A 22,378-nucleotide genomic window follows, 5' to 3' on the forward strand; every position below is an offset into this window, starting at 1 on the left:
TAAAATAATGCCACTTCTAAAATGCTCTTTTTGAACTTTTCAATAGCTTTAACATTTTATTTCAAAATTTTAGTAATTGTTCAGAATATGGGACAAAGTAGAAAGACTGCATTTTACTTTACTTCTCTTTGGAGTTCATTTTGTTTATTTTACTCGCTTACAGATCAGTCTTATGCAGGGGTCTAATTCTGCTCGACTAAAATATGTCAGACCATTTTTCTAAAATTGGGGTTTGAAGACTAGCCTTCAACGTTTGCTGAATATTTCCATCTTTATCATAATTGGGTGGTGGGGAACTCTCATCATTTGCAAGAGAGGGCGGGGGAGGGAGAGGAATTCATCTCTGAAGTATGGTGCCATCTCCTCTTAGGACTGTTCTGTTCTGTTTATCTCCTACGTCAATAAGGAATTCAACTTTCAGTTGTAACATTCCAGACTGAATGATTTGCAGCCAGCACTGATTCAACCCATAGGAGAGAGAAAGGTGGGACATGTGCTGGTTGTAGCTTTCCAGGTGATGTTTTAATATGTATGGGCAGGCCACACTGTAACGTATTTATATCACAATACTGGAACACGTGTAAGACCACTGGCCAGTGTTAGTGTTTGGATCATGGATATACCAGCTAGAAAAGACACACCTGTGGTTAGTCTAGGGCTGAGGAGAAACACTGATTCAAACAAACATTTGTGAAATTGATTGAGCAATAAAGGAGAAACGGTTTCATGAAATTGCCCCTGCCCCAGCTTTGTTCTCTGAATCATTTTGCTGATTCTTCACGTTTATTTGGGAGCATGTATTTCTCACTGAACTCAGTGGGGCCTACTTCTGATTAGACATCCATTGGATTGCACCATTAAATCTCTTTATTCTCCACCCCCACCCCTCAAAACCAGCATGGATGCTTTTTAAATCTTTGGGTCTGCTTTTGAATAAAGCATCTTTGGTTTTTAGAAGAGCTTCTTATTAAAAAAGAAGAAAAAATCCAAACATAAGAAAAGTTTTCCTAGTAATTCAGGTTTAAATATAGGGTTAGATAGAATAGCATACTGTGACATTATGTTTTTAACATGCATCCTTCAATCTTTGCCCTTTCTTTAGAGAAGTACTTAACCCTGTATATTAGAGGCCTGTACCGAGCCAGTAGCATTTATCAACTTGTCATTACCCCTCAGTGAGGGTAGCTGTGCTCTCATAATAACTAGGCCACAATCTTATGGTCCCTGAGAGGGTGTCCCAGGGGCTATAAGATTTTCCAGATCTGCCCTGAGAAGACTCCAAGCAGCAGCCGCAACAGCAGCAGAAAGAGATCAATGGGAGGGGGAAATCTAAAAAAAAGGGGTGGGGAATTGCACCCCGCTTTCTGCCCTGGTGATGCCAGCCTGGCAGGTCTTTGGATTTGGCAGTTCGTCTACCATGGATTCTCTCTCCCCTGCCTCCATTGACTTACTCTGCCCACTGCCTCACTGATATTCATATAATGAGAGGATAAAATGAAATGGAAATAATTATTTGAATTTAACTCCTGGACAAATTGAAGATTTTTTCCAAATATGAATGTATGATTATTTCTTATGTTTCAAGCTGGTATGGGCCCATTTGTGTCAAAAAGATGTGTAAGAATAAGAATAGGATATCTGAACATATTCTAGCATAATTGCAATCATCCTGTGTAAGTATGGGTTTATAATAAAGTGGGTATTTTCCCCTCAGCCTTTAGACTACTTTTTAACGGAACTGGCTGTGTGTTTCACCATTTTATTGTCTGTATATCTGGGCCTTTTTCTAACTTCATCATTAACCAATTGCTATTTGATTTAAAGTTTATACATAATCACATTTGCTCACTCATGTTTTGAACCTTTATCATTTGAGAAAAGAAACCATGGTTTGTTCGATTGTCTGCCAGACGAACCCTGGGTAGGGCAACAAAACAAGAGTGAAATAAACCATGGGTTAGTGTTATGTGCAAACCAGGCCAGAGGATCGCTCTAGGATAGCTACCAGCTCTCAGCTTGAGCTCTCCATTATAACATGAGATAATAAAACTGACCTCTCTTACAGGATTGTCATAAGGACTGCTGAGATACTAGGGCATGTGAACTGCTTTGAGCATTTAGGCAAAGTGCTATATTGTTGTATTTCCAAACGAACTGTGCTTAGCTCCTTCAGTGCTGCAGGCCTTCAAAAAATATCTTCTAGGCTGCTTTCCCTTAAAGCAGGGCGGGCAGCATGTAGCCCTCCAGGTTTTTGGCCTATAACTCCTATCAGTCCTAGCCAGTATAGCTAATGGTGAGGGTTCATGGGAGTCGTAGGCCAAAACATCTGGAGAGTTACAAGTTACCCACCCTTGTGATAAAGTGTTTTTTTCCCCCCTAAAGTGTATTTCCTAATGTGTTTTTGGCTATGTGGTTCTGAGCTGTTTGTTATTGAAATTCTTTGGTTTCTCTCAGACCCGTGAAGTCAAAGTTCTGTCTCTTTGTAATTTATACCAACTGAGGGATCTAGTGTAGAGGATCTTCTAAATTGTCTTCTCTGTATTTGTGAGGGCATGGCCCTAAAAGGCAGCCTAGCAATACAATACAATACAAAAATAAGAAAATGGGATTTTCATAAGTATCTAATAGAACTGGGTTAACAACTGTTAATGACTTCTGTTGTGGCTAATGTTTTCTCCAAATGTGTATGTAGTCTGCAGTACTTCATGCTGTGTTCTGTCTTACTGTACTGTGCAGTCTTGGGCCTTGTGCTGAGGGAGAAATTAGACTGTGCAACGAGTGAGTTGTACCCATGGGAGTTGAACAGCATTGGGTAATACCTAATTACGCTCCTTGGCTTAAACAGGGTTTTCCAAAAGTACAAGGCGCTCTGTTTACAACAAGGGAACAGAACCACAATGGCTCCAGACAGCCCCATTAAGTAATCTTTCTTATATGTCTGGGAAGCCTGCTAAGTCTCAAGGCTCCCTTGATACTGCCTGACATGTGCAAAGATAAGCCCAGCATACATCCCCAAGGCCCTTAGGAAAGCATAGCCTTAATTGTTATGGCCATTGTGCACATACATGCTGAGCCTTGACTGCTCAGTTCCCCTTGAACAATGCTACCTGCTATTTTTCACATTGCTATTATGTGGCCATATGCCCTACTTTGCAGAGGACAGTCATCTATTTGAAGTTGTCCTCTATTTGAAAAGTTGGCCAGTCCAAGTCTGGTTTAAAGATACAGAACCATAAGATGGGACAGTGAGCTCAGGGGCCTTGAAGTTGCCCACCAACAGTTAGTACCTAGACAGCAGATTGGGAGCGGGCACAGTGGTCACCTGGTCACAGTCTTCCCCACTATAATGAGATGCATTCTATTTCTATTTAAAGTTTAGTAATTGAGTTGGATCCAGATTTGCCCTTCCAGAAGAGTTGTAGCAGTAGTACGTTCCATGTAAACGTTGTGCAAGTGGCAACACCATGTGAAATCTGACCTTGAAGTAAGAGCACAAGATATGTTGCACAACATTGCGCAAGAGCCTAGTGTTCACGGAACCCCAGTATGCTGGATCAGGATCCTAGTGTTAGCAGAGAGATATCGTGCAACTGGGGGGGAAAGGTCATTGCAACTGCACAACGTGCCTTCTGCTTGTGTAGGACAGGATCTGGATCAAACCCATTATTTCTACATTTGCATCTGCACATATAAATTAGCAGTCATACAATTTGTGGAATTCTGTATCCCTCTATGTGTTGTTTTTTAGTGAACCATTTCCTCTTTTTTGGCAACGTGTAAGTGGCCACCCTAATTACTTTCAGTAGGCTCATTTATTTGCCTTTTCTTCTTACATGTTAGATTCACTTGCCTTAAACTGAGGAGCAAACTAAACTGTTTTACTCTTTTTTGAAGGAAAATAGTTTCAGCATGTTTTGGATATTGTCGCCTCTGCTTCATCTTGCCATGGCCAATCTAAATACTGCATGCAAATGGATGTAATGGTAGCCCGATGGTCCTTTGGGTGTGTGAGTTAAAGAAAAGGGACTATTTTGAACGAAGATACGCCAAGTGAGGGTATGTCACTGGTATGCCACTCCAAATTATCCGCACCAAAACTGGTCCTTCCCCATGGAGTTCCAGATGTATTTGCAAGGGTAAACATTCTGGAGCCCTGCAAGGAGAGCAGTATGAGGTCAATTTTGAGAAGGGAAAATGGCTGCCAGGCTAAGGATTAAGCACCCCTTTCTTCCCTCCTCCCCCTGCCCTTGAAAATCACAGACTCTCAAGCCCTCTTTTCTTTTAATTGCAAGGTTTGTAATGTGTAGTTTGCCCTTTGCGTTTGCAAAGAAGCTGAAGCAAGACATGGGGGAGATTTTGTCTATTCCTTGAGTAAAAGGCCTTGGCCTACTTTTTAACAGACCAGTGCCTCCCATGAACCTTTCCTCTTTGTAAAAAGCAATTCTCTCCTCCTCCTCCTCCTAGCAACAAAAGCCAGATACATTGTTCGTTCTCTCTCTCTCTCTCTCTCTCTCTCTCTCACTCACACACACACACACACACACCCTCCCGAAACACACCTACCTACCCACCCAGCTATGCAGGGAGGAGCTGTCAAGCAGTCCATTTGTGTAGGCCAGGAAATAAATCAGTCCACTTACCGTATGTGGTACAGCAATGAGAACAGTTCCTCCCCTTCCCAGCAAAGGGTGGGGGGGGTAAACTGGCATACCGGGGAGAGGAGAGCAGATCTCTCCCCCCCACATAGAGACCGTGGGGTGGTGGGAGAGGCCAGGGAACAAGAGAGCAGGCAGGGTCTCATGCTTTACCTCTGAATCACTGCAATGTATAAAGCAAGTGCTGGAGAATTCAGGGTCCCCTACACTGAACATCTCCCCGAGAAACACCTTGGTGGGTAAGTAGAAGCTGATGTTAATGGGAGGAGAGGGAGAGGGCTTATTCCCTCTTGACGGGGTGATGTTTTGCATCTAAGGTTTCTGAACAAAACAGACAGCTCAGCATCAAGCGACAAAGAGAAGGATTTTATAATGGAGGCTGGATGAAGCAGCGCAGGTGCTTGGACTTGGGACTGGCAACTTTGGATGCAAATGGGATCCCCTCAGGGTTTTTTTTTTTCATGTGAAAGGGGAAGTTCTGCAAGTGTGGCTTCATCTCTTGCTGCAGGACTGCCATGGGTGAAGCCACATGGGTCAGACATTTATCTGAGCCTTGGCTACTAAAGGCCCCAGATCCCTGCTTTGAGTAAGTAGGGGGCAACTGAGTTGGCCAATATTTACCTTTCAGAGCTAGAAGTCCCCCAAAAGATACATTTGGGTAAAGAGGAATTCTATTTTCCTAGGTTTGAAAAATGACACTTAGGGGGCTTCTGGGTGAAGGGCTCTTAGCGCTACCCTTAAGAACATGAGAAGAGCCCTGCTGAATCAGACCAAAGGCCTGTCTGGTCCAAGACTCTGTTTGCCCAGTTGCCAACCAGCTGCCTATAGGAAGCCCACAAATAGAACATGAGGGCAACAGCACCTTCCCACTCAAGCTCCCCAGCAAGTGGTATACAGAGGCATACTGCTTCCGAAACATTGCACACCTATTCCATCTTTGCTTCCTTAATGGAAGAAGCAGTGGGAAAATGCAGGAGTGTTACAAGTGGAAGACAAGGTTGTCTGAACTCTCCTGTAAATGAGGCAGGGTGAGGGCTCTACCTTTAAAGGTGACCAAAAAATAATTAAAATGAAATTTAAAAAAACGCCTCTGGAAACTCACTTGGAATCAGTTTTTAGGGTTACATTGGTGTTGTGTTAGCTGCTGCCAGGACATATTGCCTGCCTTCATGCCAGTTTTGTCTCTGGTGCTGGCCTTGATATAGCACAGATTGGCCATAGGACAACACTTGCTTGGAGCTGCCTGGTAGGCAAGGCTCAGGCACCCCTTTGAGGTCAATATGGAGGATTACAGCCTTCAATCCTATAGGCAACCTGGTGCCTTCTAGACATTTTGAGCAACAGCTTCCATCAGCCCCGGCCAGCATGGCTGATGGTCAGGGATTATGGGAGTTGTGGTCCAAAACGGCTGGAAAGGTTCCTGTCCCTGGTCTATACTGTTCCCCAAAGCTCAATGCACCCTTTTCTTAAACTCACACCCATCCTTTGAAGCAGGACTCACTATTGCAGATTAGGACCTACGTGAGACTGGCATTGCAATCCTATATATGCCTACTCAGAAGTAAGTCCTGTAAAGTTCAGTGGGACTTACTCCTAAGTAAATGTGTATAGCAGGGGTGGGCATCTTGTGGCCTTCTGGATGTTTTAGCCTACAACTCCCATCATCCCTTACCATTGGCTATGCTGGCTAGTGCTGACAGAAGTTTAGGCCAAAACATCTGGAGGGCCATACGCTGCCCATCCCTAGTGTATAAGACTGCAGCCTGAATGAATGAATTGTCTGTGGCCAACGAACTGAGCCTCTGGCTGAGCTTGGGATTTGAACCCAGGTGTATTCCTAACCCTCTTGCCACAATGTTATCCTGTGAGTTCAGCATCTGTTAAGAACAGTGGCTTCTTTTGTGAAAATTGATATTTGGCTGAACTCAGGATTATTTTCCTTCCCTTGCCTGTTCTCTGAGAACAGGGTTCATCTTTAGGTGGAAGGTGCTGAAAAGGTCCACAATGTTCTGCCTCCTCCTTGCCTACCTAGTTCTACTTGGAAGGGAAGTGCCAGCCAGGCCAACAGAGAAGACAGGTCCTGCCGCACTAGGAGATGTGAAAGGGCTTTTCCAGGTGGTTAAGCAGAATGTTTGGGAGGAAAATGTCAAGCTCACTAGCCTGTCCTGTGAGGACCTGAGTAACCAGACCTGGACCACCTTGCGCCTGAAAAACCAAAGTCTGGCTTCTTTCCCTGCATGTCTGCCTGAACTTCTGGAGCATCTGGATCTTAACGCCAACCTCTTGCCCCAATTGCGTAGCCAGGACGTGGCTTACCTGACCAAGTTGCAAGTCCTCACCCTGAGGCACAATCAAATCCAAGAAGTGACGTGGGGAACCTGGAGCCTCAGCAGCCTCCAGGTCCTGGATCTCAGCTTCAACATGCTGTCATCCGTGCCTGCGTGCAGTGCCTCCTCATCTTTGGGCAATCTCAAGTGGCTGTCTTTAGCTGGAAACCCCATCACTGAAATCCAGCCATTGGCTTTCTCCTGCTACCCTCAGCTGCATTTCCTGAATCTCTCTTTCACTTGGCTGGGAAAGGACGGCAAAGAGGGGATTAGGGAATCTGCCTTTGCAACAAACTTGCTGCGTGTTGGAGACTCCACCAAAACAGCTGGGAGTGCTATCGGCGTGCTTGACCTGAGTGCAACCTTTCTGGAGAGGAGTGAGTGCTAAAACCTTGATGGAAAGCATCAAGTTCCATCAAACTGGGGTTGTGGGGGGCAGTGACTGCGTTTTGCCAACAGAAAGAAAGGGTCAGAAGAAGGGGTCAAGTGTAACACTAGAGCGACATTTGAATTGGAATTGGGAACCCAGCATTTGCATTCAAATTTAAAAGTCTAAATGTAAACATGAAAAATGGAATAGAGAGGTTGGGAAGAATTTTCTATTTGGGGGATTTTTTCAATTTTTGATTGATGGTGTGTGTGTGTGTGGTGTGTGTTTGTGTTTGTGTGTGTGTGTGTGTGTGTGTCTGTCTGTCTGTCTGTCTGTACACACTGAAATTTTTATGGCAAAACCTAAATGTCGGCCCCCCCAAAAAGAGAAATCAGATTTGTAAAATTCAAATATAAATTAAAGCTTTGAATTATATTTCTTAAGGCATACATTTTAATGAAATTTCAACCCTACTTAACACTTTTTAATCAAAAAACGATTCCTAATGCAGCCTGTACATTACATTAAAAGATTAACAGTGCAATTCGATACAGGTCTATTCAGAAGTAAGCCCCATTGAGTTCAATGGGGCTTACTCCCAGTTAAGCAGGTACAGGACTGCAACCAAAAAGGTTTAACCGTTGCAAAGCAACAAACCTTCACAAGGATTCTAAGCAGTCCTTGTTTAGGAAAGTACTACGAGTACTTTCATTTTATTACCAGATGCAGCATGTATGTATATGTATGTGTATGTATGAGGTGGTGGTACTGAGAATTAACAATTGGTTTGTGCCACTCACAGTGTAGAACTACTCAGGTGTTTAATATATGCCCACTTATATCCCTCCATTCCATGCTGTTGTCTTCCTAGCAAATTGTTTTCCACCATCCTGATTCATCAGCATGCAAAGGGCCAGGATCGCGCTTTACTTAGGGCAGGATCTTCTCATACTGATTTCTTAATTAATAGGCTGACGTTCACAGACCTTCACAGACATGTACAGTATGGTCTACTGTGTTTTGGGTTAAAGGGTTTTGTTTACGTGCTTCCAATTATTCCCTACGCTAGCTGCAAAGTGTAGGATAGACCCGAAATCCAGATCAATAGCCTGCTCTACGCTTGCAGCAAAATGAGTGGGTGGTAGAAACCTGAGGCGGTAAAGCTCATTGGGCCCCCCCAGGCTGCAGGTGGGTAATGCACTTTTTGCATGGTGCCCCACATAAAGTATCCTCTGCAAGTAAAAACAAACGAAACAGTTGCATCAGGTTCAGGCCCAGTCTATGCCAGGGGTAGGCAACCTGGCACCCTCCAGATACTTTGGATTAAAACTCTCATAATTCTTGACCATTGGGCACGCTGGCAGGGGCTGATGGGAACTGCAGTTCAAAAACATCTGGAGGGCACCAGATTGCATACCCCTGACCTTCTCTCTCCTGTGCTCTTCTCTGTTTGCTCCGCATTTTTAACATAGAGGAGCATTCAGAACTGTAATTTGCCCAACTGCAGTCCTTGAGGTGTAGAGCTGGTCACCTTCCAGTTCTTTATCAGAAGGTGACGAGTCAATGTGAACCAGTGGGAAGCCTGTGGACATGGAAAGCCTGGAGGCCTGTTGTACCCAAACTAATGTTTGGACTGAGCATCTACCTACAGCAGCTCAAAATGGAGAGCACCACCACCACCAGTGATACGGACATGGGAGTTGGAGCAGTCCAAAGGTTATTGGTGGGATGCAGAGGTGGTGAAATACTCATTCCTTTTTCACAAACAGTTCTATATTTCAGAGCATGCTGTGTATCCATTTCCGCTGGCTATATCAGTCTGGAGCTGTATATCAGAATAGCCTTCCATATGGGCATATGATTGGAGACAGCCCAGGGATGGTTTTTAGATGGAAAGCTTGTCATCTCCCAGTTCCTTATTCAGTTCTATTTTCCAAAATGATTTGAATGTGATTCTTATTAAATGTTATTGGTTAATATAGCCCTGCATATTCATTAATTGTTATTTAGAACATCCTCTCTACACCTCCACTTCAGGTCTGGATAAGGAACCGAGAACCAATTCTATCTTCATTAATTCTTTCTTCTCTTCCACTCAGCCACCAGGGCCCTCCAGGTGTTTTGGCCTACAAATCCCATCATCCCTGATCATTGGCCCATGCTAGCATGGGCTGATTGGAGTTGTAGTCCAAAACATCTGGAGGGCATTAGGCTGCACTAGAGAAAGATTTTTTGCTTAGTCTCCAATATTTGTCAAGCTGCTCTAGCAAAATAGCTTTCTGTGAAAAGTTGTGAGTCACAGAAGGTGGCATGTGTGATTCCTGAGAGCAGGGGTGCAAAACCTTAGGCCCGGGGGATAAATCCAGCCTCCAGTGACCCCAATCTGGACCTCTGAGGTTCCCCAGAGGGCCATGCCCTTTTCTCCCAACCACCAATTGTTTGGTGGTTTGCCTGCTTATGTGCAGTTTTTTCCCCGTTCTAAAAGGTTGAAATGCCTCTCCTAAGGCTTAGGTACTGGCACTAATAGCTTGAAACTGAGAAATGCTGTCATGTTAGCCCCGTCCCTTTTGCCTTCAGCCTGCCCCCTTTTGCTTTTGGCCCCACCCACCACCAGAATGGAATCCGGTACTCCGGTTCTGCACTCTTGCTTTACAGCCAGCCCCATCTGAAGCTGAGTCTCCCCTGCTTGATGCAAATCCCTGTCAATCGTTCCCTCTCTTCCTCAGTTCATCAGGACTGGATCAAAGATCTGCCCAGACTCACATCCTTCTACCTAACAAGAATGAGCCGGCTGAGAAGCCTTGATGCTGATGTCTTCTTGCATGTGCCCAAGCTGAAAGAACTAGACTGCCGAGATTCACATGCACTGAGTCTGGTGAAAACAGAGTCATTCAACCACACACCACATGTGGCTTTCCTCATATTCCAAAAGTAAGTTTTCCTGTTGTCTGTCATATCTAAATCAAATGGCTCTGTCCCTCACCAATTTCCTAGTTAGCATAAGTGAATATTGTAACGATTTTGGTTCAATTGTAGGCCTGTGGTTTAATCTTCTGATATATTATTATGACACCCAACGCATTGATTCTCAGCTGGTGGAAGGGATCCCTTTGGGGTTCACAGAACCCTTGATGCTAACAGAAGAGGTGGCTGGGACAAAATGAGCATGTTATTTCTGAATAAGGCTTGGGACTGACTTCTGCATCATAAATGAAGACAGAATGATGTTGGCGAGTCTTTGGTCAAATTGATTTAATGCTTGTACATGTACGTAGATCTCCTACTTCTTGGTTCCAACCTGAATCCCGATGTAGTTCCCACAAGGTATATTTTGGTTTATAATGCATTTCATTGTGTTTTGCTTTAGCTGTCTTGGGCATTTCTGGGTGGAAAGGCAAGAGACAAACTGGTTTAAAAAAATAAATAATATAAATATCTCACCCTCCTTCTGGAGAGAACAGAGAACTGCATGTTCTGTGGAGAAAGAATAATCTGTAATCCATACAATAATTGACTCTTTATATATTTCTCTTGCTCTAGCTGTAACTTGAGTTCTTTCAGCCAGTGGAATCTTAGCTCATCAGACAACCTTGTTATCAACCTCTACGGAAATCCTTTGGCCTGCCATTGTGCAATTTCCTGGCTGCTTGCCAAGCCAGACAAAATAGTTCTACAGAGGTAAGAAGAGTTACAACAAGGATGAGGTTAGTTTCAGGTTGATTGGCAATCCCTGGTTCCACACAGAGCTGCCTGTGTAAAGAGCCAGGGTTTGCTCAATATGTGGTCAGAAAGCATTTTAATGCTCACTGTAAACCAGAGGTGCAGAACTAGTTCTGGGTGAGGGGCTGGATGACCCCCACCTCACTCAGCCCTCCATGGGCTGTGTGACATCAGTGGGCATGGCCATGCTCACCTGACATCATTTGCTCCCTGACCCAAGTGCCAGGTAGATCTTCCATCTTCACTTTGCTGTGCTCAGTAAATGGTGTTTGATTCCCTCCCCCTGCCCCACTTTTTGGTGTAAAATAAAAGTCTAACTCTAGTAGTGGCCAAAAGAAATTTGAAAACATAATAGCAATAAATGCTAAAAATGAGTGAAAGAGATTGATAAAAGGACTCCTCAAATCTTGTGATTTCTCAACCCATATCACAATTTTTGAGGGATTACATTTTTCACATGTATTATCAACTCTCACAAATGCCACCACACCTTTCATGACAGTGACATGCAGGTTAAGCTAATGCGCTGCTGATATGCACATAGACTAGAATATTGATGATGAGGGGACTACAGGTAGGGTCCACTTCTCACTGAGGTGGCCAATCTAGCAAAGTGATCTGGAGCATTAGTGCTTATTCATGCTTGTAAATAAAATCCACCCATTTATTCACTGGGATAAATATTCAGCAAACACTGAAAACTTACAGATCTGAATCTGAACTAAATTCAAATTGGTTTATTTTCATTAAATGAGTTTATTTCATTCTAGTAATGGCCTTGGATCAACCTTTTTATTAACCTAAGTGAAAAGTTAAGTTTTCCTCCAATCCATACATACATTTCTAGAAAAACAAGAAATAAGATGTAGGTTTCAACTATTAATTGTGAGATTGTCAAATAGCAATATTATAGTAGCAGCAAGGAGCAATAGTGTGAGTTGAAAGTGCTGCTGAGTGATTCAGTCCTACTTACTTCTGAATAGACATGCAGAGGCTTATCCTGCTTACTTCTGAGTAGGCTTAATATTGGTAACAATGTGATAACAACCACGTTTTGGTCCTGCCCACTTTGCCTTTGTCCTCGCTAATGGACAGAATGTCGCCCCCAAGATCTTTCCAGACTGGAATGTGGCCCTTGAACTGAAAAAGGTTCCCCACCCATTTCATAGAGTGGGATCTTTACCAATAATGTAAGAATCCATATTGAACCCTTATGCTGGGGGTAGATTGCTAAAAGCCATTGCCTGAAACTGTGGATACACCACTGAGTAGTACAAGGTTATTACAATATTTTCCATATGACAGCTTTTCATGTCTTAATAACACATCTTCTACCTTGGTCTCTGCCACATATCTTAGGGTATCAGAAACAATGTGCTACCCATCCCCAGAAGAGAGAGTAGCATCTGTATCCAGACCTGTGCTGCTCTCTGAGCTCTCTGATGAGTGCCAAGCACAGAGGACTGCACATTCAACCCCATCATTGACTCTGGACAAACTTTACAGTACATCTCCCAGTTTCACCGCAAACACCCTGTCAGACTCCAGTGCATTGCCTCATGAATGGGGCAGCAGTTCTTTTGCGCCCCGGAGCACACATTTGACTTGGGAAGACACAACAAAGCAGGATCCAACCAAGGTGGGCATTCTTGCTTACAAAGAGGAAACAGTTTACAGATCTACAGACCACCCACCCACACTAGCAGCTGTTAGCACAGCTTCCTCAACAATTCTGCAGATGATACTCTCTGTTGAGCAAACCCTAGGAAGCACAATCAGAATGGATCCAGGGAAGCAGGATGCCACAACAGTGAATTCTATTGTCTCCCCAGAAGGAACACTGCACCACTCCGCTCTGCTCAGTCCTACAACTGAAGCAAGAGGAACCGATTCTTCCCAGGTTTCCAGTGGTTGGTTTATCCCACACAGCACAGCACATTCAGATCAGACCACATTGCCACTGCAAAACCCCACCAAGGCACTTTCCCTTCCAGACCTTGCAACCACTGACGATCCAATGTATTATGAAGATGACTATGACTATGAACACGAGCAAGAGGAATCCGTGGCGAAGATGGTTGGGCTTTGTGACTACGACCCATGCAGACACCTGCAGAAGCCTTGCCCTGATCTCCAGGAGTTGTCTCCTTGCTTGTGCCCAGGCATATCTAATGAATTCACCATCCCAGAGCCACCAAGGCTCCACAAAGTCTCTGAAATGAGGGACACTTCCGCAGAGATCCACTGGTGTGCCCCAAGCTCGGCAGTAAGGTTCTACCAGCTCGCCTACCGCCTGAAAGGCAGCAAGAATTACACCGTTTCTGGAGAGATTTATGCCACAGCCAGGCGGTACACCCTAAATAACCTGCTGCCTGGCTCAGCCTACCAGGTATGCATCATTGCTTCAAACCAGGCAGGGTCAAGCCAGGCTACAGAAAGGAACGCACGCAACGCTCCCTGCAGTACCTTTGCAACACAGTCCAGCTACAAACCTGTCCTGGTTGCCTTGTGTACAACAAGTGCACTCTTTCTCATTGCTACCATATTATTGTCAGTGTGTCTGTGCAAAAAATGTAGAGCACCTCACATCGAGCAATATAGCACACACTTAGTCTCGTATAAAAACCCTGCTTTTGATTACTCCTTAAAATAAGAAAGGCAAATGAGACTGGAAAGGGTGTGTCTTTGTTGCAAAACATTTCACCTTTTTGATGCCGGAACTTCTTTTTTGTCTTCTGGAACAGCCAACTTGGGTGGGGGAGTTTTACAAGTTTTTGCTTTAATACCTTGCTCTCCCTGGGGGTTTCCCTCCCTAATTTAATTTGTTTACATATAATTGCAATCAATAAATGGGGTAAGTAGACAATAGGAAAACCTTTTTTTCTTTTTAGAAGTATTTTAAAAGCCTTAAATGGTTATTAAGATTCTTTAAACATTATGACTGAAAATGTATTCTACAAAAAGTCAAGCCTTGGATCTAGCATTTCCTGCCAAGAGTGGAATTCCCAGAGTGGAATTCCACTGAGCCAGTCTAGGCAGTGGGGGGTGCGGGGGCTGAAGCAACCCTCGCCAATTCCCCTTCGCCCTGCAGCCCTCAGTGCCACCTCCCATGCTGTTTCGAAAGGTCTCCCGATCCTCCAGAGCAGGTTTTTGAGGCAATAGGGGACTGCAAGAGGAAGAGAGAACGCCCTCCTCCCCCATTCTGCTAGCAGAAATGCTGCACTGGGATCAGAAGCCTTCTGTGGATGGAAGGAGTCCCCTGTGTGCATAAGGCAGATTCTGGATCCAACCCAAGGCAGGCAGTGTATCAGTTTTCTTGGATAAGGGTTTGTGTCAGGCCATGAATGATCTTGCCTCCATTCAACATGATGCTGAGATGCGTTACACCAGAACATAAGGGCCCCATGTATTCTCCTGCATATTGCATGAGAAACGGCGTAGGGCTGGACAGAACCCTTTTCTCTCCCGTTCTTTCTCCGCTGGCTATGAGCGAATAGGCACACCCCTGGCTGGCTATTCCTGCTGTGGGTGGTCCATGTGCACCTCATCTGTGCAGATTCAGCCGGGCTACTCCTCTCCAGGCCTGTCCGTGGAGGCTACTTGTGCTCTAAGCAGCTACATGTAAGCATCTCCCTCAGGACTCCCACAACAGGTAGAGAAGTATTGCTGTGTGAGCTGTCTAATGTCAATGCTTTGAGCGTGATGAAAAGACGACCAGCAAAAACCCTAGCCACCGCTGGAGAAATTGCCATCTTCCACTTGGAAGCACGAACATTAAAAGTATCCTGATGTTTAGTTCCTGTTTATTGCTTTGATGCAGCAAACCAGCTCCCTACAACGCCATCTCACACACTGCTTCCTGAGTTTCTAAAGGGGGTTACTATGGGATATAGTTGTGGGGTGGGGTGCTGTTGGAGAAACACAAGCCAAAGGCCCCCTTGAATGTGTGGAACTAGTTGCTCCATTGTGCACTGACCTTTCAGGAGCGGGGTAGGCTACAGATAATGAATAAGCAAGCCCTATCATAAATGTAATACATTCCCACGCTCATGCTTTTTGAGTAATGACGACTACAGACTAACACTGCAGTCCTATACAAGACTACTCAGAAGTAGGCCCCACTGTTTTCAAGGCATCAAATCTGCGCATCCTGATTAGGAAGCAGGTTCCACCGAACTTTGCGGTACTTTGTTCCAAATCGACATGCGTTGGCTGCAAGAATTATTTGCACCGCAATACCTGCTTGAGGCCAGAATAGTTTTTGTGTGCAACAGCCTGTTTCTTCAGGTTACTCTGCCTTGAACGCCAGGGTGGGAAGAAAAGTAAGTATATATTTTAAAAAGAATTACATCATTTGTCATGATGATTTACAAATAAAAAGTTAGCGTCCTGAATTTTTGCCTTGCTACATTTATATTTGTGTTACAAAGTTCTGAATAGACCTCTTCCATCTGCTCACAGAGCAAAGTAAATTTATATACAAAAGGTTGTCAGAAACTGGAATTCAGTTGTGGCCAATGTTAAAGTGATCCTGTGTATCCTCTTACCATTGCTCAATGCATGTATTATGTTAATGATAAAAACTAGCATTTTGGTGCTTCAGGATCTGCTAGCTTCTTGTAGCACTAGTGGTGGGTCCTGGTAGCACACAGACAGTGTTGGAGACTGCCCTGCATGTGTTTACGTCATATCTATCTACCACCACCATCCTTTTTGAAGGTAAAACCTGTCTTAACATACCATCATTTAGACTGCAGTCTTATACATACTTAACTCAATAGGACTTACTCCTAAGTAGAGTGCCATATGATTGCACTGTAGATATCATTCTGGTTCTAGGTCCTTTGGTGGATATAACCCTGCATAGATTGTGAACACACGAGCATCTTCTCTGATTTCAGAACAAATTACATCATATGTACACTTCGGGGAATTTTTTAAATATGTAACATCAATTCTTTGTAGTTTTTTAGAACTGGATTGCTAAATGGCAGCTCAAATGTAAGGTTACAAACACATAGACTAACTTGACCAGTTTAATATTGATGCCAATGCAGGCTGTTGTTGGCTCCTGCAGCATCAGGTGATGAGCACTGCACGGGCCTATCTCATGTATGAATTCCTCTGTAAGAGTTTTAGTACTAAATATTGACCATGTGAGTAGCTGGTTCATGCAAGCTGAAAGGCCTTTTGCATGGTACAGTTATTTCCAGTTTTTAAGCTGCATACATGTTGCAAATCACATCTGAACACATCTGGCTGAACTAGCTGTTTCCAATGTAGTGGCCCTGGTGCAACATCATGGTTATGATGGTGTGGTGGATGCTAGAGCAACACATAAGTCATCAGGCTGGAAGAGGGTGCGCACAACACAATAAATAGTCAAGGCATTGAAAAGATTTATTTTGAAAGTGCAGAGGCACTGACTGTAGATAATTCTGCACATTCATTCATTGTTCAATTCTCTTAAATGTTCAGATATGCAACATTCCAGCTGAAAGAATGTACCCAAGTAGTTTCTACAGTATGTCTATTTTGTCCTGGTAAACAGGGTGGGGGGATGGAGATCCTCTTTTGAGTTTTTTGGGGTTGTTTTTATATATATATATTGCAACACTATTAGTCTGTAGTATCCTGAGGTTGCATAAACTATTAAAGATCTTTCCGATGTACACTCTTTATACAAGTTTAAATATATAAAATGTATTAAAAATTGCTCCTATACATAGATATGATCCCAACCCACTCCATTCCACCAGCCTTTGTTTCCACAGTAAATTCACTTCTGGTGAGATAGCAGCATAATCCAACATGCACAAGTTCATTTTCAGTTTATTTTCATCACTGCAGTTTAATACCTTGCTTACCACATGCAAAACATGCTACATGCCTAGACCCACTCCTCTGAAATCTTTAGTGTTTGCATCAATATTAAGACATTTTAAAGAAGACATTTAAAAATTTGAATTGTATGACTTGTGCAATTCTGCTGTGAAGACAAATGGCATAATGATTCAGACCAAGCGCTAACATGACAGAGTATTTGCCTCTGTTTAACTTCCAGAAAAATCCTAGGTTTTAACACAATCCTGTGCATAAGACTTGTATTCCCTACTGATTCGCCACCGAGGCTGAATGTGTAAATTCCTTTCAGACTGTTCTCTCAGCAAACTTCTCAACATCTTATACGTGAATTGGAATGTAATAAGAAATGCTTTCTTTGGTTTTGACTTAACTTTTATTTTTATAGTTCTCTTGTGTTATGGCAAAGGTTAGCCATTGAATACAGGCAGCCATACTCTTCTATCATGCAGATAAGAACCATTAGCTCTAACCATCTCCAAAAAACCCTACTACTTCATACACCAATTTTAGTAATCCAAAGTCTCATCGTTTTCCCTTCTACTAACAGTGGTTTATACAATACTGTGTATTAGTTATTTTTAAATTTCTCAGTGAAAAGGAATGTCAGAAACTCATAAGAACTAGAGATCCACAGATGCATTAGAGAACTCAGGATGCAACCTTATGCATGTTTAGACAGGAAAAAAGCCCTACAACACCCAGCATTCCCCTGTTGTGGAACATTTTTCTATCTAAACATACACAGACAGGATTGCACCTTTAAGCTCAAATCTTAAAATACATATGTGAATCATATTTAGTACAGAGACCTCAGATTGTCCATAGGTAGGTCACCTCTCCTTATTAATACGGTAGGTAACAAAACTTCACATTTATGTAACACTTAATATTCAAAATTCTTCACATATATTTGGTATAAGCCTTACAGGTTTGTAAGGTAAGTCAGTATCATCCCATACTTCAGATGGAAATCTGAGGCTGAAAGATCTTACCTGGTGAGCTCTTGTCGAGAGCCAAGATTCAAAACAGGTACATCCCAATTCATAGCTCAGTTTATTATCCACTATGCTACATCAGCTTTTTCCTTAGTTCAACACATTAAGGGAGCGATCCTATGTTCCCTAGACAGAGGCTTGGGGGGGCGGGGAGAGGAGAGAGACATAGGATTTGTTCGGTTCGGTTTCCTGGCTCTGAGCTGGGAGCCAGGAAACCATGCTCCCCATCCCCTCTCCCTCATAGCTGGTGCAAAGAACTGTGCCAGCTACTGCTCCACTCACAAAACAAAATGCAGAGCCTGGGAAAAGGTGTTCCCGGGGGTGTGGAGAGGAGACCGGGGCAGCAGCCTTACAAATCCTATGGCGACCCCAGCCTCCTTCCCTCCCCCTCCCCCAAGCTCCACTAGATGGGCAAAATCGCAGATCTAGCTCAAATGCAGAGTGCGATGCACCTCCCACTCTGCGTAGGGTATTTGTAAGCTTCTGAGTTCAGACGCTTACGAGTAGCCAGGGTGAATCTCATAGGACTGCGCCCTTAGTAATTACATTTAATTTGTGAAGAGAACATTTATATCCTACCACAAATGCTCAGAGTTATCTTGCTCAATCAGCAATTTCATTCTCAACATTTGCACAAGCATTCTAGTGCAGCATGACTACAATGTTACCATAATGTAATGATTCATGATGTTCTAGCGTAACTAAGAATGCCCTTTCCTAAACACTTTAATGCTAGCACAGCGAGTCCTAGGATTAGGCTGTTGAGAAGAACTATATTTTAAGTGGCCTTAGCAACAGCGTAGGACACATCATCAGGAAGACACAGAGCAACAATAGATCATGATGTTTCAAGTAATACGACGTAGGCTTTACTGCCTGTCATGTTACATCAACACGCTGTGCCAACAGATTGCGCCTCTGACTGAATTACATCCTAAACACAATGAAACTCAATTGGGCTCTGCTTGTGCCAAGTATTCCATAGATAGCCTTAATATCTTTTCCAGTTCAGACGCATCAACGGGTACAGTGCATCAAACCTCTGAAAAGCAATGACCAGAAACATATGATATCAAGTGATGACATCTGCATGTGTTTTAAGTGCATTAAGGTAAAAAATTATATTTTATTTGTAACAAATTGAAAAATTACATTGAAAATTCTGCATATTTACATGATCTTCATTTTAAGTTCACTGTGAAGACATGGTTTAATTGAGACAAAGCTATCAAAACGAAAGTTCTTTATCCATAATCCAAATATGGATGACACCATTCCAACACTGAACCGAGTGGGGGGTGAGCAGTTGCTCTGCAAGACTTCATTTGTTGTTCAGCACCTGAACTGTTTTCCGGCCATAATGATAGTAACTGTACGCAGATGCTGTTGTTGTGAAAGCTGTGATGCACCTTCAGGGAAGAAACAATATTAGTTTCTGCGCAAAAATAGGGAAAGGCCAAGTCTAAAGCACCACAGCTCCCTACTACTAGGGGGCACTTAAAGCAAGGCAAGTCCAACTTAGAATACATTTCTGCTACGGTAGCTAAGACTTGATCTGTAAGACAGAGCTGCCTGGAAGCTCAAATGAAAACCTGGTTACACCAAAATATGAATCCACATAATGAGTCTGACCACTGGTCCATCTAGCCTGGCATTGTCTCCTCTGACTGGCTGCAACTCTCAGACAGGTCTTTCCCATCCTGCTGCCTGAGAACCTTTTCAATTGGAGCTGCTGGGGATTAAATCTGCGACTGTCTGTATGCAAAAGATATGTGTTTCCCCACAACAATGTGTTTCCCCACAACAATACTTAGCATTCATATAGTCCAGCCTTCCCCAAACTGATGCCCTTCAGATGTTTTGGACTACAACTCCCAACATTCCTGACCACTGGCCATGCCAAGTCTACAACACCTGGAGGAACCAAATTGGGGGAGGCTGATGGTCATTTGAAAGTTCAAAGTAATTCACATACATGATCTTGTTACAATCCTTACAATAACCTTGCAAGTTAGGTTAGTACTGTACCACCACATACTGCAAATGGGGGCTGAGGCTGAGCATGGCTTACCTAAGGTCATCTAGCGAGTTCATCAGCAGAGGTGATTCCAAAGCTTCTTAACCACTACCACTTACCAGTGCACCATAAATAGAAACTCTGTCTATACGGATATAATCCCCTTAGTTTTAGCATTATTGAGGCTGAAATCCTATGCACATTTACCTGGTAGTAGGTCTATTGAACTCAATGGGACTTGTTTCCAAGAAAACATGCATAGGAATGTGTTGCTAACAATTTAAATTCTAATAGCAAATTTGATTGTAGACTAATCAATTTGTTGAGCTAACCTGATTTCAGCAACCACAGATCTATAAATTGCTCAGGCTCCCATTTTACACTTTAATCGTATTCTTTCTGAATTGCATGTTCTCGCACAAATTAGCAGCACCACAAAAATTAAGGTTTACGTACCACAAGGTCTGAAGATACACACTGTCTGCATAATTGAAGACCGGGGCTGCTAATGAAGCTGCCACTAAGATGAGTTGTACTACTGTGTTCATCTGGTAAAAGATAAAGGAAAACTGAAATCACACAACATTAGTATTACTTTCTCCCACTTAAAATCAATGAGAATTAAAGTCCTTAACTGGATAGTGCCCTAATATTAGTAATGCAAACATGTAAATTAAAGTCAAAATATAGCATTTGAGAACTGCTACAGTTTTACTTTGACACCATTGACCCAATGGTAGTTTAGCATTATGAGAATGAGCCTTAGCAAACCTAGGACTCATGCGCTTTCCCAATCCCTCTCTTTCTCCTTTGAGAGGAAGATTGAAAGTTTCCACTTTCAATTTTGAATACGTCTCGATTTCCCATTACATCCAAATTCGGGAAACTGTGGTTCATTCTAGCTTTCATATCTCCTCCCCTCACCTGTGGAGGAGAGTGGGGAGCGTACATGCCTGAGGCTCACTATGGCTGATTTCTGTAATGCTAAAACATAGTTCAGCATTATATCTGAACTAGGGCATGAGGCCAAGCTACAGTTTAGCATTGTTCTTGGTAAAGACAAGATTCTGCAAGTTCAAGGCCTAAATAAGAATTTTTCAGCATTGAGACAGTGGAGAAAAACTCAAAGCAACCCCTTTCTGGTCTTCTCACTGCAAGAGATGTCTGACACTTGAAAGGAAGATAACCCAACCGCTAGATCAGAGCTTGGACCCCCTTGCTCTCTCATCTCCCACAACAGCAATGACAGGATGAAAAGGGAAAGCAGGGTGGCAGTCAAGTCCTTCTTCATACTTGCCCTGTGGCTGGTTGGTGCCAAAGTCCCTGACAGAGAAGGGCAGCAGCTGGTTGGTGCCAAAGTCCCTGACAGAGAAGGGCAGCACTAAAGTCCTCTTGCAGTCTGGCAGTCATTTATTTGTTACAATCTCCATTCACATTTTTATGTGCTCCAAGCCTTGTCCATGACAGCAGGGTGTGAGCTATGATAAAGCATGCTCATCCATCTCATGCTTGTCTCCTGGAGACTCAACAATGCTGCAGGATGACATATTCTGGATGCCAAATGGATGGTAAGATGTACAATCACTCTTACCTTGCTGATAAATGTTGGCTTTAACTGAGCAGTGGCATAACATGGATTGAAATATCTGCTAAGTGTTTTCTGTGAAAGACAGAAAGTTTGGTTTGTTTAGTAGGGGAAAAACACTCTGAATAGCATGTGAGCTGATAAAACCTAACTAATGCATTTAGAAAAATAATACACTCATTTCTTATTTAGCACCATCTAGATATATGGAGCTTTAAAATAACAGGTATGACGGGTCCCTAGACCAAGGGGCTTACGATCTAAAAAAGACACAGGAAAACAACAGGGGTGGGGGTGGAGGCTGGGTAAACCAGAGAATAATATGTGAATATTTCAAATATATGTACTTTAGCTTAGTTACAATGGGGTAGCATGATTAGGAGGATGTTCTAAAGGCTTCTTGGAAAAAGTGAGTTTTGAGGAGGAACCTGAAGTAAGGGAGGTGGCCACAGAGGCATTCTGGGAGACAGTTCCAGGCATATGGGGCAGCAAGGGAGAAAGGCTGGTGTCATTACAAGGAGCAAGAGACTTTCAGGTGGGCGAGCGGTGGAGCTGCACAAGGAAAGATCACACGAAGGGGAGCAAGGCCATGAAAGGTTTTGACGCTTGGGAAGGATCTGCAAGTGATCAGGAAGCTTGTATAAGGATTTAAGGAGGAGAATCACATGCTGGATGGGTGTGAGCAGATCAAGGTGAAGCGACAGTAGTTCACAGACAAGACTGCATTAGTCTTCACTGAGGGGAGAGAAAGGAAGTCTTATTTTTGTAATGTTGTAAAGGGAGAAGTGACATGATTTGGCAATGGGGCTGAATATGAGAGGCAAAAGAGAGCAAAGAGAAAACC

The 22,378-nt window shown here is 43.3% G+C and overlaps 2 protein-coding genes across 4 annotated transcripts in view; one reads left to right on the forward strand and one right to left on the reverse strand.

The window, feature by feature from the left end:
- Positions 1 to 831: 831 nt before the first annotated feature.
- LRRN4 (leucine rich repeat neuronal 4) lies at positions 832 to 16,745 on the forward strand. 2 transcript variants are annotated; one of them, XM_084825285.1, is made up of 6 exons: positions 832 to 1,673; positions 3,895 to 4,056; positions 6,622 to 7,359; positions 10,079 to 10,283; positions 10,893 to 11,030; positions 12,432 to 16,745. In XM_084825285.1, the coding sequence occupies exons 3-6, from the start codon at positions 6,660 to 6,662 to the stop codon at positions 13,723 to 13,725; spliced, it is 2,337 nt and encodes a 778-aa protein (XP_084681411.1). In that variant the 5' UTR covers positions 832 to 1,673; positions 3,895 to 4,056; positions 6,622 to 6,659; the 3' UTR covers positions 13,726 to 16,745. The 2 variants fall into 2 exon arrangements, with proteins under 2 accessions (XP_084681411.1, XP_084681403.1); XM_084825277.1 differs by lacking the exons at positions 832 to 1,673; positions 3,895 to 4,056 and adding an exon at positions 4,590 to 4,894.
- The window catches only part of MCM8 (minichromosome maintenance 8 homologous recombination repair factor), a 47,409-nt gene continuing 41,481 nt past the window's right edge, over positions 16,451 to 22,378 (reverse strand). The window contains exons 5-7 of one of the 2 annotated variants that reach the window (XM_084825257.1): positions 21,541 to 21,609; positions 20,406 to 20,497; positions 16,451 to 19,341 (exon numbers count right to left, since the gene is read on the reverse strand). In XM_084825257.1, the coding sequence (XP_084681383.1) occupies positions 19,254 to 19,341; positions 20,406 to 20,497; positions 21,541 to 21,609 (249 nt within the window). In that variant the 3' untranslated portion in view covers positions 16,451 to 19,253. The remainder of the gene's footprint in view (positions 19,342 to 20,405; positions 20,498 to 21,540; positions 21,610 to 22,378) is intronic. The other variant, XM_084825264.1, reaches the window with a different exon arrangement.

This window comes from Heloderma suspectum, chromosome 1, assembly GCF_057233095.1.
Source record: "Heloderma suspectum isolate Gila_16-S chromosome 1, 16-S_ref, whole genome shotgun sequence".
In the NCBI taxonomy this organism is placed as follows: domain Eukaryota; kingdom Metazoa; phylum Chordata; class Lepidosauria; order Squamata; family Helodermatidae; genus Heloderma; species Heloderma suspectum.

Bases quoted from the DNA above. Each gene is read 5' to 3' on its own strand.
- LRRN4 (XM_084825285.1), top strand. From the start codon at position 6,660: ATGTTCTGCCTCCTCCTTGCCTACCTAGTTCTACTTGGAAGGGAAGTG. The intron at 7,360-10,078 runs GTGAGTGCTAAA...TCTCTTCCTCAG, and splicing joins TGCAACCTTTCTGGAGAGGA to TTCATCAGGACTGGATCAAA. The intron at 11,031-12,431 runs GTAAGAAGAGTT...CACATATCTTAG, and splicing joins GACAAAATAGTTCTACAGAG to GGTATCAGAAACAATGTGCT.